The sequence below is a fragment of the Salarias fasciatus genome, chromosome 16 (assembly GCF_902148845.1).
Source record: "Salarias fasciatus chromosome 16, fSalaFa1.1, whole genome shotgun sequence".
In the NCBI taxonomy this organism is placed as follows: Eukaryota; Metazoa; Chordata; class Actinopteri; order Blenniiformes; family Blenniidae; genus Salarias; species Salarias fasciatus.
The window spans coordinates 2,501,154-2,521,793 of NC_043760.1; the positions used below are offsets into that span (position 1 = coordinate 2,501,154).

The window sequence follows — 20,640 nt, forward strand, 5'->3', positions numbered from 1 at the left end:
CGCACTGACACCACTGTAACTCTAAAAATACGAGCAGCCGAGGAGTTCTGCCGCCAGTCTTTCCAGGGATTCACTTCATTTAGCTGTGCCCGGTCAGATGACCTCAGCCGACCTCCGGAGGTCGTTCAGGTGGAGACGGACTGGAATCTGAACGACGTGTCGGATTCCTGCTCATTTGGTTTGATGAGGCGTTGGAGTTGCTCCTCTGAGCGGGGACCGTCCTGTAACCACACCCAGACCTCCACACCTCCACCGCTCACCCATCAGCGAGCGGATGAACTCAACGTGTTCGCAGCCGCACGTGTCCGTTAGCCGAGCGGCTAAAGGCGACACCTCGGAGCCGCCGGGGGTCGATATTCCCGGCATGCCGGGGCAAGCCGATCCCCCTCTGACTGACGCAGCCGTGCACCACTGAGCCGGGATAAAAAGCACGCAGATCACGTTTTATTGAAAAATAAATTACATATTGCTTACTTACATATTTACATTCATTCACGATTCATTCGCGTCACATACCGGCCTCGAAATGCAACATATATCTAAACTGAAGCAGTTTACTCACTGGAACACCCGACTCCTGAACAAAAACAACTTTCTTTTTAATATATGATCTGTTTGTTTCAGCAGTGCTTCTTGGGGATAAATCTTCCACCACGGCAGAGACAGTTTTCTCAGGAGGAAATGGATGTGTGTGTCGGCGGGGTAGGATGGGAATCACTGGGTCTGATCACTACATGGATGAGAAGCATCATTCCAACAAAGAAATACCAGAAGGAAAATACATTTTCTCATTTTCTGCATGACACTTGAATGCAACATCCTGGTGTGAACAAAAGAAAGAAAAACACTGTTTTTCACCCTGTGTGACGAACTTAAAATGACCTGAACCATAAGTGCCGGTGTACAGCAGGGTCTGTATGTGGCTGTATGTGTGAAGGTGGATGTGCTTAGACCTGAACCGACTCCCTACAGATTCCTCTGTGTGTGTATTAACATTAAAGCCTGCTTAGTTCTCTTCAGATCACTCGAAGTCACACCCGAGCAGCTCGATTCTCATGGTGATCGATCCGATCCAGCTCTTGGGGACGATCCGGATGAAGCGTGAGAAAATGGGAGGGTAGATGTAGTTCCTCACGTGATCGTTGTTGTCCATGTTTCCCTTGAAGACCTGGAGAGAGAGAGCAAACGTTGAGCCCGGCGGCGGCGGCGGCGGCGGGCTGGCGGCTTGGCGGCTCTGCAGCGGCGACGGCTCACCCTGTAGGGCTGGCTCTCCTGGTCGTCGGTGTAGTCGGTCCAGTGTACTCCGTTGTCGCTGTACTGCAGGATGTAGGACATGACGTACATCTCGCTGCCCAGAGATTTGGCTCCCTGCGTTATGATTCCTGTGATCTTCTTGACCTGCGGCAGCTCCACCTGGAGCCACTGGTTCATGTCGTTATACTGCGGAGGAGACGGGATGAGAGTTTTTATTTTATATTATGCTGTTTCTATCCACAAGAAAGATCTTCGTCTTGACAGGTAACCAGTCCATCTTAGGCCGTGATAAGAGGCAAGAACGAATCCATCCACAGGGACAACATGGAAACTGCACACTGGAATACAGCTAGCAGCAGCTCTTTGAGGGAAGAGTGAATGAATGAATGAATGAATGAATGAATGAATGAAGTTTATTGAATACATGCTTCCGTATTGGTACAGCCACTCTGTTCCACAATTGACATACATATAAAAATATATTCAAAAGGAATGGGAAGAAGTATAAACTTACAAGCCCCATCCCTTTCATATGCCATATTACATTTGTATACATCCAGTTCCGGTTTTTTTTTTTTTGTTTTGTTTTTTTTCCCTTCACTGCTATATATACTTACATACATGAACATATAAATACACAAGCATATCTATTACTGTTATTAATACCATGACTACCATTATTATTATTAATATTATTATCATAATAATTATTATATTTTTCTTCTTTATTGAAGTATACTTACTAAGTAAGACATTGCATTGGTGTAGAGATACATATTGCCATCACCACTCCATTACATCCCCATCACACAGTAAGACTCTCTCTTTATAGATTACTTTTAACTATATATAATTTAGATATATTCATTAGACAGAATGGCATTGCTGGTAACAAGAGTGTTGACCGTTGCACAGGTTCAGCAAACTCATGGTCGGTCGGTTGGTTGGTTTCTCGGTTGGTTTCTTGGCTGGTTGTTTGGTTGCTTGCTGACTTGGTCAGTCAGTTAGTTAACAGGACAACTAAAGACATCTGGATGGATTTTGATAAGCACTGACAAGGCTAACTGATAAGAGGACAAGTGTTACTTTCAGAGTGACGATATCTTACTTGTATACGTAATATTTAGATAATGTCAATGTTAATGTTTGGATTGCATTGTTTGCCTCTTCCTTTCTCTTTCAAAGGACCTTGCCTTTCACCATGTCTTTGTGAGTAATGTGCATGCTGGAGGTGTAATGTTCAGAGATCGTACCTTAGCGCGCCATGCGTTGATGGTGCCTTGTAAGTTGAGACGAGCGAGCGAGGGCTTCCATGGTCCGGAGTACCAGCTGGTGGCCATGGAGCTGGCCTTGATCATATGGTCTTCTATCAGCCTCGTTTCCATCCCCAAAGGTACAGAGCAGCCTGAGGAGGAAGCGGGGAGCGTTTTCTGCATGTCTGTACTCCTTCTTATAAAGAACAGCTGGACTTTTCCTCCGTTGTCCAGTACTGACTCACCGTCCAGTTCGCAGCCGTAGAACTCCATGCGGACTGTGGCCGTGTTGTACCAGGTGAGGGGGTGGAGCCTCACGAACCGTCCAACCACTGGAGGAAAGAAGGTGTTTTTCTTTGTGCCGTATGCTTCCTGGTTTCCGTCGAAGATCTGGTGAGAGTAGGAGAAGCACAGCCTTGGTGAAACCTGTTGAGTTAGCATTAATCCAGCAGGACGTGAGCGCTCCTCCCACCTTCCTGAAGTCCCGGCTGTCCCCCTTGTAGAAGATCCACTTGCGGCGGTCGTTGCTGTACGAGATGGAGTACTTGGTCACGTACTGGGAGTGAAACATCTGCTTGGCTCCCTGCGTGGCCACCTGGCTGATCACAACGGGCCGCTGGAAATCCACCTGCGGAAGGAACCAGTCGCCAATATGAGGGACGTACCGACGCCACATCTTTAAGGTACCAGTACAAATACGAGTGCTAACCATTAACCAGCTATGTGCCAATCCAGGGTACTGATATGACCACTTATCAAATGCCATAAAGCTTAAATTTATGGCATTTAACACTCCATACAGCAATGATTTGTGAAGGCTGTGTGTTGCTGTGAACCATCTCTACGTTGACGCTACGCCAGGAGACCAAGAGCAACCAAAAGTAAGACGCACCTGAATCCAGCTGTTGTTCTGTTCGGTGCTCCAGGCGTTGTATTTACCCTGCTTGTTCAGTCTGGCAAGATGAGGCTCCCAGTATCCTTCAAACAAAGAAAGAAATGTCTTTAATTGAGTGACATTTGGACTGCAGAAACTAGGAAGTGTCAAACATGCAGCCTGTGTGCCGAATCGCCCGTTGGAGGGTCCGCTATACCACAGCTGTGCAAAGTGTAATGTGCAAAGAAAACTTACATTGAAATTCTCAAAGAAACTAACTGAAAAAGTTGTGTTTTAGTGACTCTGAGTACCACTGTCATGCAGCCGGACCCCCAAACCACCATGAGAGTTTTCCGTTTTCATGTGAAAACGCCTTGTAAATGAGGCCTAAATGTGCATCAGGTGGCACTGTTAGAAAATGCAATATTGATGGAGAAATCATTGATTTAATACAGAGAGGAAACACCGACCTCTTGTATTGATTGCTGTGATCTGGTTGTCCTGCACGCTGCTTAATTCCAGACCCAGAGGACGATAACACTCTGTGATGACGTCAAGGACATATTTCAATATCATGGCACAACATTTTGGAAGAGTTAAAAAAGAAAATGTTTTGGGTGGAAAAAGTGTTTGCACCATCATCTAGAACCAGGAAGAGGGTCTGCATGCCCCTCTGCTGGTTGAGGCCGACCTCGGTCTCCAGCTGCCACAGGCCCGGTCTGGATGGATACATCTCCAGAGTAGCAAAGCTTCCTGCAAACACAAATCAGTGGAGATTCAGCACTGTGACTTTTTAAATTCAGAACTGGGTTTACAGACACTTTTAAAGACAAGTAGCAGTAACTAGTAACAGCTCAGAAAGGGAAGAAAACACTGACTTAAAAAGAGGCACTGTGTAAAATTTAAGTCATGCCATCGCTGTACACTGGAGGGCAGTGTCGAGTCACTTTAATGCTGGTCTATGTTTTCATGACTTTCAGAGTTTTGCCTCTTTCAATCTTTGCTGTGGTTTGTTGTTTCATTGCCTCTGATCTCCAATGGATGAATGATGTTAACTGTGTTGTAGTTACTCCTGCTGCTTCTTTAATCGACTCAACACGCCACCTTGTGGTGTAAGGTTCTACTGCAAGCAGGCCACAGCGAGTTAGCGCACTTCCTGATTTTGGCAGATAAACCACAAAAGCTGTCTGTGAGACGACGTCCAGACGGTTGTACGGGTCTCACCGGGCAGCAGAGGGAACACAGCCTGTCTGTGGCTGCTGGTCTTCTTGTGGATGAACGTCTGGCCGTGGAAGTGGACCGTGTGAACGTCTTTGGGGGGTCCCATGTTGATCAGGTGCCAGTACGCTAGCTGCTTGGCGTACATCCTCAGGCCCTTCAAGCTGTGTATGATGCCATTTATCGCTATGGAAACAACATGGAAAAAGATACTGAATTCAAATTTTGCTGCTATTTATCTGCAGAAAAAGTGTCTCAGTATTCCTCTGCCATGTCTGTATATGAGGTTAAAGTTAGCATAAATCTAAGTAAGGATTGAAGCACAGTTTAAATGACAACATTTTCAAGTGAAAATGAAAAACTTTCGTTGCGTTTTGGGCTCCATTACAAAAACAATCAAGAGCGCCCCCTCGAGGTCTGGAATGCCAACTACATTGCTTTCAGTGTTTCTGCCGTTTCTGCGGAAACAGACATTGTTTTCAAAACGTGAAGCTCTTCTGAGTTTTCACATGAAATGTTGCCATATGAGCGGAGTCTACATCAGGTGAATTGATGGGCCACAAAATCTTACTGTAAAACTTCAAGTCCTCCCTGTGGATTGGTTCCATCATCCTCCTTCGGCTTTTCCTGTGCAATATCTCCCGGTTCTCCATGTAGTACCAGCTCTGAGACTCATCAAAGGTCATGAAAAGCAGCATGAACTCCCTCGTGTTCAGGGACTTCTTTTCCATGGTGCCTTTTTTACACACTAGCAGGGGGCCAATCAGACCAGAGTGGATGTCTCTTTCCTAGGAGACAGAGAATTTACTGTAATTAATGTCATTCTAAAAAAAAAAACCCAAGCCTGCCATTGCAAGTCCATACAACTGAGTCTACACAACAAATTTATTCAGTGAGTACTCACAGGATTCACGCCTGAGTAATAAGCCCAGGTGCGACAGTCGGACTCTTCCGGCTTTGGTCCGACCGATTCGCCAACTTTCCACAGGTACGTAAAGGTGGTGTTGGGTTGGACCTCGTTGTCGTATTTATACCAGTACTTGGAGCCGTCCTCGTAGGACAGACCTTCTGTCTGCTTGGTGTAGGAAACCCCATTAGGGTGCAAAGAGTATGGACGGCTGGCCTTGTTCTTGAACACCACCTAGAAGACGAAAAGACAGTCGGAGAAAGGTGGAAATGTTGCTCATTGGTGGTTTCAGTTTGAGCAGGAGGAAACATTTTCAGACCACTTAAATGACCAGTTAGCTTAAAGCACAATGAACAAGTCACTTGCAGACAGACACACATGGTCATCTTTGGATTTTGTTGGGACTGGAAGCTTGTTGGCACCCGTGTCATTGGCCATTAGCTATAGAAGCTACGCAGAGGTACCTTGTAGCCTGCTTCATTTCAAAATTACCATTGAGGCCTTTTCTGTTTTGTCCAGTCAGACCTATTCAGTTTAAAATACTTGAAAGGTATCGTGCGTAGACTGGGAGGGCAAACTAAGAGTCAGCTTCAGCTTGTTTCCCAAAGCAAAATACTGACAGATTTTTCAATCGTTCAATCAAATTGATGGCAGATTTCTGTGGTACTTTCAATTTCAATCAATCAATCAATCAATTTATTTTTGTATAGCCCAGTATCACAACAACAGTTGCCTCAGAGGGCTTCAAGATGTTACATTGGTCGGTAAAGTAAAAACAGTGAACTTTCACACGTTTCTCTGCAGGATATTCATTTGAAGCAATGGTACAAGTGTAACCAGCAGGCGAGTTGAACCACTTCCTTCTGGTAATCCGTTCTAATTGTCTAACAACGAAAGCAAACAAGCATTTCACCTCTAAACTCTCTTTACAACTGTTGGGGCCATTTATGCTTGTCAGGCTACATATGTAAAGTGCAAGGGAGACAGGGGTGGGGGGGTGGGGGGTGAACAAAGACTATAGGACAGAGATGTATACCTCCACTGAGGAAAAAACTGGCAGGTTCATCATTTGCTTTCAACAAATAAACCATCACCAGTAGCAATAACCAGACAATGAGACGATGAAACAAAGGTCTCTACACAAACAGAACATCATCTGTCAGTGGTGTCTTTCTTTTCACTCTTGGACATTAATGTTTTTCACACAGTTTAATAGAACATTAAATTTACCCTAGTAAGTGTATAAATTCCAATAATTTGTACAGAAACTTTGTTTTTCTTTAAAATGCCGCTGAAAGGCTAATGCCGGGAGGCCTTACCATTATGTTTTGTCCAACCTCTGCTTTGATGACAGGCCCCAGGATGCCCAGGTGTTCGTCGATCTCCCCGCGGATGTCAGGTGTGTTGAAGCTAGCATCCAAGTAGCCCCGGAAAACCACCTTGGTGAACTTGGTTTCTCGTTTTTGTTGTTGAGTTTTTTCTGGCCTCCTGTGGTAAAAACCAGAAATATAGTTTAAACTCGACACATTTTACAGTTTCATGAAAGCCTGGGAGTGTTATGTCCACTGTTTAGATGCATACTTGTTCCCGTAGCCGGCGTAGTCCCATTCCACCTCCTCGGCCGCAATGAAATAGGTCTTGACATTGGGGCCTGATAATTTCAGGTAGTACTTAGCGGTCTCGTCCAGGTTGAGATTCTTTATATCCTCATGACTGCTGTAGGGGTCTTTGTACATCACATACTCGTACTCATTAGCCTTCACGTCTTGTTCGTCCAGGCCGAGATGGTCGGGTTCGCCTCCGGGAACATACAGCTCGTAGTCGCTGAAATCGGGCCGCGGGACGCCGATGACCACCGGCATGTTGACCAGCTCCTCCTCATCGGAGAACGGCTGAGGTCCCGCCGGCCGAGACCCACGAGGGCTCATTCCTGGGTTGAATCCTCGAGGAGAGAACGGAAGCCCGCTCCTGGCCTGAGGCTTGTACTCCTTCCTCTTCTTGGTCTTCATGCCCTGGCCCTTATGGGGTCTCTGTCGCATGTTGACCTTCCTCACCTTTTTGGGAGCCGGCGCCGGTTTAGGGGCGTGGTCTTTCAAGTATTTCTTCATGTGCTCAGGAATCTCCGCAGGTACGGTTTGGTGGGTTATATCATAGGTCCAGTTGTGGTCTTTGGTTTTGATCGATGTGGTTTTAATCACCTCTGTGTTGTTTTCTTGAAGGTAAATGATCACTTCTTCGCTGCTTTCTGAGCCGCCGAGCTCCTCAGAGCTGCTCTTTGCCGTCTTGCCCCCCGTGGGGGATGTGTGCGTCAACCTGTAAAGAAATCCTGTTTCATTCTCCTTATTCTCCCACAGATGCGAACGCAGTACTTCCAGTGTGGCGTTTATTGAGGACTCCATCTCGGGCAACATTCGAGTTACATTTTCAAGGGTGGCAGTTGTTAAGAAAGACACAATGTGAGAAGAATTGACTGGAAGCCCATGCTCCGGCTGCGCTTCAGGGATCGAAGTGTCATCGCCTCTGCTTTTGTTGTTTGTCAGATTGCGTCTTTCCACCATTGGAGGAGATAACAAATGGTTCATTTCTGTGCTGTTGTCATTCTCATCCGTCTTGTCGTTTCTTTCAAACGCAGCGGGGGAAGACACATTGTCGTTGGAGGTATTGTGCGGACTGGCCTTGGACAGATAGAAAACATCTCCTCTTGTGAATTTTTCCTCTGAGTCTTCCACCAAGACTGAATTTAAAGACGTGCTATTAATTCTCTCCTTTTCCATGATAGAACTTGAGTTATCTGGTAATTGTGTCGTGAGATTTGCAGTTTCCTGTAATGTCACAGAAACATTGGTGGATTCTGGGAATCCGTTTCCAAACGCTGACTGTTCTGTGCTGTTGTTGTCGGTTGTGTTGTTTGAGACAGAAATCGTACCGTTATCTGGACTTGAGTCGACCTGAGAAACGCTCCTGTTTGAGTCCATGCTGCCATTGTTTGGCCGGGTTGAGTTTTCAGAACGACGGACGGAGTTTAAAAGCGTGTCTCTGGTTTGCACGTGCGTTGTGTTTTGCCGAGCTGCTTGTTGTGAGCCGGTTTGATTCAGAGCGTGTTGCGTTGGGCCAGCGGTCTGATTCCTCATCCTCGTTGGAGTAACTGTGTGGTTTGTTTCTCCATCCAGCACATCGACTACGTCGTAGTCCAGGATGGAGAGGTCGAGCTGGTCCACGTCCGTGACGTTGGTCTGGTTCTTCAGGGACCTGAGACCCAGCAGGTCAGCGTACATTAAAGTGTCCATGTCGCTCCCTGAATTACTGCTGACTGGAGGAGGCTGCTCCTTTTTCTCCTCCTCTTCCTTTTTGATGTCAACGAGGCTCGGAGGGCTCCACACGGTAAATTCCTTGGTCGGCAACTTTTCCGTGTAGTCGTACTCGTAGGCGTAGTCGCGGTAGCACTCCACGTCCTGAAACTTGACGCGCATCCCTTTGGTCGTCTCGTGGGAGTTCAGGGAGGCCAGCAGCCACACTCCTGGTTCAACACAGAAATACAATCAGTTTCCATGTTCGGCTGTTTTAAACTACAGCAGATGAAAAATATGTACCGTATGGTTTAAATACATGGAAATTGCTGATATTTTATTTTATTTTCAGGGGAACATGCAACCCTAAGTGTTGCTTTTCCTGTTGTTGCTTTCGGTGCTTTTATCTGTACAATGAATTTCATCAAATGTTTCACCAAAGGGAGAAAACACAGCGGTAGTAATGCTATGATGGGAGATGTGCAGCAAAACGCCACCTTTTCACATCGACTTCCTCAATCTTTCAGGTGAAAACTTAATGCTTTCAGTAAATTTCAGAAGGCAACATTTTGGAAACGACATCCTTTCATGCTGAAAGTGACGCAGTTAGCATGTTGGGCCACTAGCTGGTGCTGTTGGCTGTTTTTAATGAAACTGCACACACACACAGAGAACAATACGCTATGTACGGAGTCAGTTCTTAGAAAAGTTCCACCTTAACAGCCGTTTACAAAAAACGGAGTTTCTGAGCACCGTTGTCGTGTAAACGGACCCACAAAATGCAACAAAACGTTTCTGTTTTCACCTGAAACTGTCAGTGGAGGAGTGTTTCAGCATTTATTCGTCTGAGTTAAAGCTATCGCATTAAACTGGATATGTGGACTGGAGATCGGGGCTCTGGGAGTCCCTGGCCCGACCCGGCTCACCGATGTTCTCCATGTCCATGCTGATGGTCTCTCCAGTCATGGGATACAGGCTGAGGATGTCCTCGACACGCTCGTTCAGCTCGAAGGGATGGCCGTAGAACGTGGCGGTCTGGATGTAGTCCTGGGCGCCGATGCTGGACACGTGCCAGGTGGCCACCTCGCCGTTGCAGAAGCCCAGAAGGGGGCCGGTCTCAAAGGAATAACCGTTAATGGCTGCAAAGGAATTGACAGGCTCGTTTCACGGTGGAGGAGCCGGGCTTCATTCGAGCGACTGTGACTGTGGGGGAACTCACTGTGCATGACGTTGGATTTGTAGAAGTCCGAGTCTGCCTGGTGGACTTTCGATCGATCGCAGTATTGGCGAATGTTGTCTTCCAGGTACCAGCTCTTGTTCTCGTCGAACACGGCAAACATAGCATGCTGCTCCTTGTCTGCTTTCAGCTGTGGAATCGCACAAAGACCTTCGTTCATTTTCACATCCAGAGGGCTTTTCCCAGATGTCTGAAACATCATGCTGGTCTATAGTGACCTTATTCTGGTTTACGCTGGTAAATACTGGTTTGAATCTGGTTTCTGCTGGTATTTGCTGGTCTGATGCTGGGTCTGTGTTGCTCAATGCTTCTTTGACGGTTGTTTAGTTGGAGGCCCAGCATTGTTTTTGACTTTTTTTTTTCAGTCCATAACTGGCATAACTGCTTCATCTAGTCCAGGGTTCTGCAACCTTCATGGCCAAAGGAGCTATTTTTATGACTTTCATCAGCGTTGCTGCTTTTTGTAACTCCTATTACGGAGATAAACTTTAACCATCGTCTGAAAGCAACAACCAAGCAAGAGCAAGAGTCTGAAGGGTCTGCGCTTGGTGAGTTTCTAACAGGAAAAGACGTTTTTGCGTGTCTTTGCGTGTAGAGAAGCTAAAGCTAAAGCGCTAAAGCTAACCCTTAGAGAAGCTAATGCAGCTCCGATTGGTTGAAGTTCGCTGTCAGTCAAAGTCCACAGGGGGAGAGGCGGGATTTTCAGTGAAACAGAGCGTTTTCTCTTCCGGGTTTCAGAATTAACCTCCGAAAATCTTTTAACACAAAATGACTTTTCCTTAGCGCCAAAAATAAACTATTACCATGTTAATGCCAATAATAGGGTTTGGACGAGCTAAAAAAGCAGGATACAGCCCCTTTAAGAAATTATAGACATTTCAGGGTTTTTTTAAGCTGTTCTATCTTTTTTTTTTTCTGCCATTTCTTGTGGTTTTAGATATTTTTTTCTCAATTTTGAGTGTACATTTTTTTTAATCACTTTTGAGCGACTCGTTTCGAACAGTGCTGTGATGTGTAACGATCTGTGTGTGTGTAGCATGAGAGTTTTTACCTGCACGTTCCTGACGTTGAGGGACTGGCTCTTGCAGATGAGGATGGGCCCGATCAGGCCGGACGCGATGTCCCGGGGCGTGTCCACGGCGCTGTGGTACACCCGGGTCAGACAGCGGGAGTCTCCGGGCAGCGGCTCATCCTCCTCCACCACCCGCCACACGTAGGTATGAGTCTCACCCGGCAGGACGCCGTGCGAGTGGTTTCCTGGCAAACACGATAGAAAAAAACCAAGTAAACTTTAACAAATATCTTCATCAAAATGTAGGGATACTGAAAAGAATCCCGCTGAGCAGAGAAACTGAAGAACCCGGGAGAGATGAGCTGACGGGTGTTTCCGTGGCGCCTGTACCTCCGTCTGGGTAGTTGACTCCCTCCTCAGACTTCTCTATGGTCAGACCGTGTGGGTAGATGCTGTAGGGCCTGGACGCCATGTTCTTAAACACGATCTGCAGCAGGAGAAGAGCGTGAGCGAGGACACACAGTCCCAACACAGCATGACAGTCCCTACACCGTGAAACATGGATGACTCTAAGTTTACAGTCATTTTAGTTAAAAAAACCCCTGTCTTTTACTTTTAGCACTGTTCATTGTGCTGCACAACTCTCTGAACATTTAAAGAGACGGACCGGGAGTTTTCTGTTCCTCTAAGACGCGGTAGTTAAACTAAAAAGACTGCTAACATATGCAGTTTATTTTTCTAAGTCCTTTCACGTTCTTCTAATCCTCTCCAGCGTAACTCCAGGTCAGGGATCACATTCAGCCCCACAAAGCAGGCGAAACTGTGCCGTAATAACATCTAGATTTAAACCCGGCTCTCAGAGTTCTGTTGTGTCTCATTTTTTTTAAATCAGTGTTTTCTTTGAAAGTTTTACACTTTGCTTGATGGTTTGGTGGGTCGGATTGGAGCCTCGTGTGGCCCGTTTTGGCCCACGGGCCTTACTTTTGACAGCCCTGTTCTGTTGCGTCCAGGTAGGAGTTCTCACAGAGACCTCCAGGACTTCTTCAGTGTAACTGCTCTAATCAGATGAACCCTCCTGCAAAACGTAATCCGGTTTAAAGAGAAAACTATAGAGATATTTAACTAAAAACACTTATTCTTGCATGTTTATGGAGCAGAAACCTTCAGAACAAACAGTTTCTCAGTTCAGGTTCTTTATGATGCTGCTATAAGACACAAGATAACGTCTCCTGATTCCCCCTGTCCTGTCTTCAACAAACAATGTGAGGAAAAACATGACGGTGAACTGTTTATGGAACAGAATGGGATGATACAGTAGAAATGCTCCTCTAGTTTTAGAGGAAAATTCCTTTTCAGCATTTCTCCCAACAGAATAGAACAGAGCAGGTTTCTGCAACCTTCGTGGCCAAAGGAGCCATTTTGATGACTTTCCACCCAGTCAAGTTGTTCTGGAGCCACAAAACTCTTTTAACCTTTAAAGTGAGGCGAATGCAGCTCAGGAAGTTTCATATAAAGTTTTGATGCACAAACAACACCGAGATCGTATGACGTATTTATGAAGTTTAAACTACAGTTCAGAAGAGTGAACGTTTTATGACATTTAACCTATTGTTGTATCTTATTTGAACACTTTTTTCCTCTTTTCAAGCATTTTTGTTGAAAGTTTTTGAAATTTTAGCTTTTTAATCGTTTTACCTCTTTTTAAACAGTTTTGTATGTTTTTTCCCAACCATATTTAATTTTCTTCTTCAATAAATTACAGTCATTTCAGGGTTTTTAAGCTGTTCTATCATTTATTTGTTTTTTGCCATTTCTTGTGGTTTTAGCTATTTTTGAAACCTTTTTTTGATTCACTTTTGAACGACTCATTTTGAATAGCACTGAGATGTGGAGTGTGTAACGTGAAAGCTTCATGGAGCCGCTACAGAGGGACTGAAGAGTCCCATGGGGCTCCAGAGCCGCAGGTTGAACACCCCTGGAATAGAAGAATCGTCCTCTGGGATTAATGAAGTGTTTCTATTCTATTCTATAAAAGTGACTTTACAGATGAATAGATAAAAGGCTTGATGGTGACAGACATGAAAAGCAAGGTATTGAAAATAACTGATTGTCCTATTTGATTATTTATTGGTGTTCATTTACTCAGATGGGAGTTATGAAGTGAAATCTGAATATTTGAACTTCACATCTGAACCATGTGACTCGGCTCAGACTAGTTATTTCTGGTCTTTTGTGGATAATGACCAGAGTCCGTAGCAGCCACGCCGATGCCTGTGTTTCCTGTTATTCCCACACACGGCGACACACGCCGGCCGGCGGCGTCTCACCGTGACCACGTCTCTGATCTGCGCTCTGATGACCGGGCCCAGGATGCCCAGCTCGTCCCTCCTCTTGCGGGTCTCCAGCCGCTCGCTGAAGGACTCGTTGGTGTACAGGCTGTAGACCGCCTTCTTGTACTTGGAGCCGATGCGAGTGGCGGACCGGGTCAGGTACTGCAGCTTGAAATCTCTGCGCAGGAAACAGTGGATGACCTTGAAGTGACTTTGGCGGTTCTCCAAACGTGCGCTTTAACTGCGACTCACTCGTCAATGTGCTCGTGCACGTCGGGCGCGTAGTCCCACGTGACCTCCTCGGCCGCGATGTAGTACTTCCACTCCCTGCTCTCCCGCTTCTGCGCGATGGTCAGCCGGCGGCGGGGGGCCTGGAAGTCGTCGCACTTCTCCACGTCCACGAAGGCGTGCATGCCACCTGCCACACGCACAACACACACAACACACACAACACAGCGTTCCCGTCCGTTCTGTCTGTTCTGAGAACCCGGGAACCCGGGAACCGGCGCGGGACTCACTCTCCATGTGCTTGGCGACGTGCGAGGAGAGCAGCCAGCGGCCGGCGTGCACGGCCACCATGGCGGCGGTGGCGCCGGCGCCGCTCACCAGGCCCACCGAGGACACCTTGTGGCCGTTGTGCTGCAGCACCTGGCCGTTCACGTGCACGGAGAACACCTCGGGCTCCGAGCTCATGCCCAGCAGGTGCAGGCTGACGGGCGAATGGGCGCAGACGGAGACTCCTGTAACGACAGGAGGCGGAGCCGACGGTCAGGTGGGCGGATTCCACCGAGCCCGAAGGACCGGCTCGACGGCAGAGGTCTGCAGGAGGTTCTGGAAGGTTCCCTATCGCAGCTATTCCCTGTCAAAGCTAGAGCCGATATAACTACATAACAGGTTACAGCTGATCGTGAAATCATGTGACCTTTGAATTTTATCACAACGAGCTAAAAACAAAATGCTAATCAAAATAAGGATCATGTGAAAATGGGAAATATAGATAGAAAACAAACTATTAAAAATGGGCAGTTAAAAAAGCCCAATAAAGAGCTGATACGTTTAATACATAATATACTGTATTTTAAAAATTTGTAATAAAAGTTCTTCAAATAAACAAAGAATTACATAACTCTAGATGTTCTCTATGAAACTTGCATTTTTAAATGCTGCTGTGACAAATTAGAAGTATAAAACTTCACAGAAAATGTATTAAATCCCAATAAAATTGTGAAATGAAATTGATCTGTGTGAGAACCGTGTGTTCTCTCACACCGACCCGGCAGCGCCCCCTTGCTGTAGCCGTTGATGGTGTATTTGACGTGGCCGTCTGACGAGTAGTCGCCGGGCCGGAAGCGGCTGGCCGCCTCGTCGAAGACGCCGAAGAGGAAGACCAACTCGTGCTGGACTCCGACCTGCATCCCGGACTCGTCCAGACTTCCTGGACAGAGCGGAGGAGGGACGGCAGGGTGAGACGGGCCGGGCGGCGGCTCTGAAGCGCGGCCCGGGTTCGTCTTACCTGCTTTGCAGACGAGCAAGGCGCCGATGAGGCCGGAGTTGAAGTCCTCCACCACGTGCTGGTGGGAGACGTAGGAGTAGGTGAGGCAGGCGGGGTCGCCGGCCTGAGGCGACACGTCCTGCTGCACCTCCCAGGAGTAGACGTGCTGCCCGCCGGGTGGAACCACGTCGTCCTCCTTCTCCTTCTGAGACGTGTTGTCGAAGTAGTGGGCGCCTGCAGGGGATCGGGGGGGAAGGGAGAGCCCGGTCAGTCTGCTTCTGCTCACCTGAGTCGTCATTCTTCCTGCTTCTTCTTTTCTGGCTTGGTTTCTTCTTCTTATTCTTATTCTTATTCTTATTCTTATTATTCTTCTTATTATTATTATTTGTCTGGGTTTATTTCTTCTTCAAAAACAAAGGTTCTTTTCCAAAGACCAGATTGGTATTTAGTTATTTACCTGACGGTTTCGGCAGCTGTCAGCTGAAGAAGACAGCTGACAGCTGCCGAAACCGTCAGGTAAATAACTAAATACCAATCTGGTCTTTGGAAAAGAACCTTTGTTTTTGGATTATAACTTGGAAGACCACTGAACCTTTTTGGACGATTATTTCTTCTTCGCTTTCTTCATGTTCTTCTTCTCGTTTGTCTTGCTTTCTTTCTTCATCGTCTTGTTCGTGTTCTTCTTCTTCCTCCAGTTAGAACCTCTTCTCTCCGTTGTCTTCTTCTCATTTGAGCTCGTTCTTTCTCATTCTTCTTCTCCTTCTTCTTCTCATCTCGTTTACTTCACCTTCTTATTGTTTTCTTCTTCTTCCTCTCTTTATCTTCCACATGTCCTTCCTCTTCCTCTTCTTTCCATCTTCTTCATTCTCTTTGCCGTCATCTATTTTCTCATCATCCTCGTTTTCTTCATGTTTGTCTTCGTCTCCATCTCACCGGTCTTCATCTTTTTCTCTGTGTCTTTTTAAGTCTTAGTTAAAAACACATTTATTTGCTCTGGCATTCAACACAAGTTGAGCTGGACAGTTTTGTATGTTATTGTTTTTAAACTTTTGTATTTTTCTATTGTTTTTTTATGGTGTTATCAACATGTGCAGCACTTTGGGCAGAGTTTTCTGTATTTTAAATGTGCTATAGAAATAAACCTTGACCTTGACCTCTTCCTCTTCTTCCTCTTCTTGGTCTTTGTTCCTGAACGTTCTGGCTCTTGTCCTCTTCACTTGCTTTTCTTCTTCTTTTGTTCTTGCTGGTATTTTCTGAATCATTCTTGTTTCGTTGTTGTTTATATTTATGACTCCATTTAATTTCCTTTTTGCAGGATTGCTGCACATTAAGATCCTTGTCTTGCTGTTTGCAGAAACTATGAACAGATAATTACGATTTGGACCAGAATAAAGTTTGACCAAGTTCCAAGAGAAGTAAAACCTTAATTATATATTTTTTAAAAAGTTCCCTGCAGTTTCCTCTGAGCTCAGAATTTGGCATCAAGTGCAAATTAAAAAGTTATTAGTCTTGATTTCCTGAATAAATTTTTTCCAAAAAGGGATTAAGGTTTAGCTTCCTGGTGGACTTTGACGACCAGCCTGTCCTGGTTAATGTTTCCGGAGAAGACAAACACGGCGTTATTTGTTTTCTTGTGTAATTATTCCAGTCAGTAACATCATGCGCTCGCTCGCTGACCCCGCCGCCGCGCTCACCCTCGGACTGCTTCCCGTAAGCCACGCCGTGCGGGTGGATGCTGTGCGCGCCGCTCGCCATGTTCCTGAACGTCACCACCACGGTGTCGCCGACCTCCGCCCTCAGCGTGGGTCCCAGCAGACCTGCGGACGCAGACAGGAAGTCACCGCCGGCCTTCTGGGTAACGCCTGCTGAGTCAGACTGCGATGCCCAGACTGAACCAGCTCTTCGCCCAAAACAGCTGGAGCCTCGACTGACCCCGACTCAGAACGAACCCGGACGTCTCAAAATAACACAGCAGAAAACATCACTGGAAAATCAATAAAAACCAGGTTAGAAAGAGCAAAAAATCTTCTGAGCCACACCCAGCAACCTCAGGACGCGTGAAACCAGGTTTCCACTTCCTGTCAGCAGAAAAAGTTCATGCTTTCAGAAAGAAATGTGAACAAAAGCGGGATCTGATTCCAGGAACGTCGTCCTCAGACCAGCCGTTTCTGTGGAATGTTTTAGTGCCGATTTTCAAGGTGCCGAGTTGCTAGTCCGACGCACTTGGAGGCAGACGGCGGGCCCAAGGAAGCCCCTCCCCCTTCAAACTTACAGAAAATTAGGTATTAAAAATGTGCCAAAATAAAACCTACTGATTTTATTTGATCATTTCTTAATGAAAATAGACAGCAATCCTAAAAAGCTCCTTGACACTGCCATCTGGTGGGCAGTACAAGAATAACACAAATGTTTCATAGTGCCCCTTTAAAGTGCTGTCAGGGAATCTATCTATCTATCTATCTATCTATCTATCTATCTATCTAGCTAGCTACAGACTGCACTTAATTCATCTGAAATCTCCATTACACACTAAAAAGAGTTTCGTTCAAAAAAATCACTTAATTTTAACCCAAATGTTGCTACAGAAAACAACGAACTCCGGCTTTGGGTTTTTGGGTTTTAATGCAGAAGTTGGGTTATTCCTTACCCAACCGTTGGGCTGCACAATTTAGCGCTAAAAATAATTAATAGTCATTAGTTTCTCTAGGCCCTTGTCATTTTCAGGGTTGACGGGACGGACCAGAGCCAGTCCCACCTTCATATGGAGGAAGGCAGGACTAACCTGGAACACGGTGAAGGACGCATTTCATGGACATAAGATGTGTGATCATAGATAATGTTAATGAGATTACTCCATAACATACTCCCTTTCAAAAAAAACACTAAAATGTTTTGATAGTATAAGAAAAAAATCAAGCCTCTAACCCCAAAATGGGTTGATCTCTGAAAAACAACCCAAAAATGGTGCATAACCTTGAACACTCAGAAACTGGGTTAAATTAATAGACCGATAAACCAGCAAATGGGTTATTCTTTATGAAAATAACCCAAACATTTAACTCAACACGAGCAACTCATAAACTGGGTCACCACAATAACCCCAAATAACCTGGCATTTGTTAGATTATGAGATTATTTCTTCCTACAACACTAAAGAGTTTCATTGCCATTTACAAACCTTAAAAACATCTTCAGTGCACATTCTCCACAACAAAAAACATTAAATTATTTGGCCTTTTGACACCACCAGGTGGAAAACACGATCCTAAAGTCAAATCCAGCATTCCTATTCACCTTCTCCTTCTGTTACATAGCTCCCCTTAATGAAGTATTTCCTTTAAGATACCAGTTTCAGGCACATTTCAGTTGTTTTCTGCACATCTTATAGATAATAAATGTGTTTTCTGGAGCTCGGGCGCGGTGCGTATTTGTAATCAAAAGCCAGACAGACAGACATTTACCTAACCAGGGCGGATGAGTCTTAGCCTGTTTGAAGTCTTTCTCATACTCCCGAAAGACGACTTTCTTATAGGTGGGACCAAACCTGAGGATGGTGGAAAAACACACACCATTAATCAGCAAGAGGGGAAATTACCACATAGACTGTGAAGCTATGTGATTTATTACAGAGTGAGTAGAATGTGTTCTGTGTACAGTCTGCAAGGATTATTTCCAACAGAACCAAATATAGAGAGTTTAAATGAAAAACTGGGAAGATTGATAAGAAAATGATGATCTTACCTGCTGGCTTCATGATTCCCAGAGTAGCTCCAGTCTATCTCGACAGCAGCGATGTAGTAGTGTCTCTCTCTGGGGGGAGACTGGTCGCTTCGGACCTGAGAGACGGTCAGAAGGACCAAGAGGGGCAGGAGGCAGCGGGCTCCAGCCCAGGAACGAAGCCTCATCTCTGGTTCTGGTTCTCAGTCCTCCAGGTGAGACCTGGCTGCTCTGCAAGGGAGGGAAGAGAAGATCTGACTGGGAGGTCGGCTCTGTGTTTTATCAGCCACTGACACTCACACACACACACACACACACACACAGTCACTCACAAGTGTGTCCAAACATTATGTCCCAGGGCACTGAACTGTGTCTTCTTCCCTCCCTCGTTTTTTTCGGGGGGGGTTTGTAATTGAAGCCGTATGTGTTTTTTCTGTGACTCATCCCTGCAGGGTGTGCAGATTCCCATCATCTCTGAAAAAACACACAGAGGATGAGTGTTTAAAGAAAATAAGAATTACGACTTAAACTCCCCCCCCCCCAAAAAAAAAAAAAAAAAAAAAAATAAAAAACATGTACAGTATGGCATCCCATGATGCTTGGCTACAAGATGAGTAGCCAGGACTCAGAGCCTCAATGGACAAAAAGGAGGTAAAAATCAAGGCAACACGGACAGAAGTCAGCCTCCTGACGGAACTTAACAGAGGTGTGAAGCTTAAGAAGGAAGTGCCTAAGAAATACAGCAAGCTGTCCAGAGCCGAGGCACTGAGGCTGAGCCCTAGCTACCCGCCTAAAGAGATATACAAGAGAAACGGAGGACAGGAGAATAAACACAACATTCTCCAACAATCCAGCTAAGGTATACTCTCAATGGCAGGGCAGTAGGACCACAGCAGACCCACCCAGGACCGAGACTGAGCAATACTGGAGGAGTATCTGAGAGAAAGAGGTGCTGCACAACATTAACGCACAGTGGCTGGCAGACCTGCAAGCAGAACACTGCAACCTCCTAGAACAAGAACCAGGAGTCATCACAACAGCAGACATCCAGAAAAGAAGAACTGGACAGCTCCAGGTCCTGACAGGATTCACACTTACTGGCTAACGAAGCTAACTGCACTCCATGAGCGCCTGGCAGTCCAAATGACCCAACTGCTAAGAGAAGAGAACCGCCCACAGTGGTTGACCCAAGGTCCAACAGTCCTCATCATGAAGGACCCCCAGAAGGGAACAATACCATCCAAATACTGGCCCAGAACCTGTCTCAGCACCACACAGAAGCTCCTATCTGGCACCATAGTGGCTAAGAGGAACAGGCACATGGAACAATACATGAACAGAGCTCAGAAAGGGACTGGCAATAACAGCAGAGCAGTTACTGGTCAACAGGGCAACTGCACAAGACTGTAAGCACAGAAACACCAACCTGTGCACTGCCTGGATTGATTACAAGAAAGCCTCTGACTCAATGCCACACACATGCATACTGGAGTGATTGAAACTGTACAACATCAACAGGACTCTAAGGAGCTTCATTCAGAACTCAGTGGGGCTGTGGAAGACAAGTTTAGAGGCCAACTCACAGCCAGTGGCACAGGTGAGCATCAAATGCGGCATATACCAAGGTGATGCCCTGTCCCCCCTGCTGTTCTGCATAGGCCTGAACCCCCTCAGCCAGATCATTACCAAGAGCGGCTTTGGATACCAGTTCAAGAGCGAACAACTGTCAGCCACCTCCTCTACATGGACGACATCAAACTGTATGCCAAGAATGAGCGTGACATGGACTCCCTGATTCACCTCACCAGGATATACAGCAATGACATCGGGATGTCATTCGGACTGGATAAGTGTGGACGAATGGTATCTAGAAGAGGGAAGGTGATCACAACTGAAGGAGTTGAATTGCCTGAAGGGAACATAACAGATGTGCAGGACAGCTACAAGTACCTGGGGATCCCACAGGTAAATGGTAATCATGAGGAGGCAGCTCCAAAGTCAGCCACAGCCAAATACCTACAGAGAGTAAGACAAGTCCTGAAGAGCCAGCTGAATGGCA

The 20,640-nt window shown here is 46.1% G+C and overlaps 1 protein-coding gene across 1 annotated transcript; it reads right to left on the reverse strand.

Annotated features, from left to right (window-relative positions):
• Positions 1-910: 910 nt before the first annotated feature.
• f5 (coagulation factor V) lies at positions 911-18,769 on the reverse strand. The gene is made up of 27 exons (XM_030112140.1): positions 18,606-18,769; positions 18,326-18,408; positions 16,559-16,681; positions 14,886-15,098; positions 14,646-14,807; positions 13,891-14,112; positions 13,625-13,790; positions 13,370-13,550; positions 11,433-11,529; positions 11,082-11,287; positions 10,013-10,160; positions 9,720-9,932; positions 8,653-9,023; positions 8,135-8,271; positions 7,088-7,819; positions 6,826-6,994; positions 5,504-5,740; positions 5,171-5,387; positions 4,606-4,785; positions 4,018-4,134; positions 3,852-3,923; positions 3,400-3,485; positions 2,980-3,135; positions 2,753-2,897; positions 2,508-2,659; positions 1,255-1,440; positions 911-1,168 (listed from the first exon to the last, which is right to left on the reverse strand). The coding sequence occupies exons 1-27, from the start codon at positions 18,767-18,769 to the stop codon at positions 1,022-1,024; spliced, it is 5,082 nt and encodes a 1,693-aa protein (XP_029968000.1). The 3' UTR covers positions 911-1,021.
• Between the last annotated feature and the right edge of the window lie 1,871 nt (positions 18,770-20,640).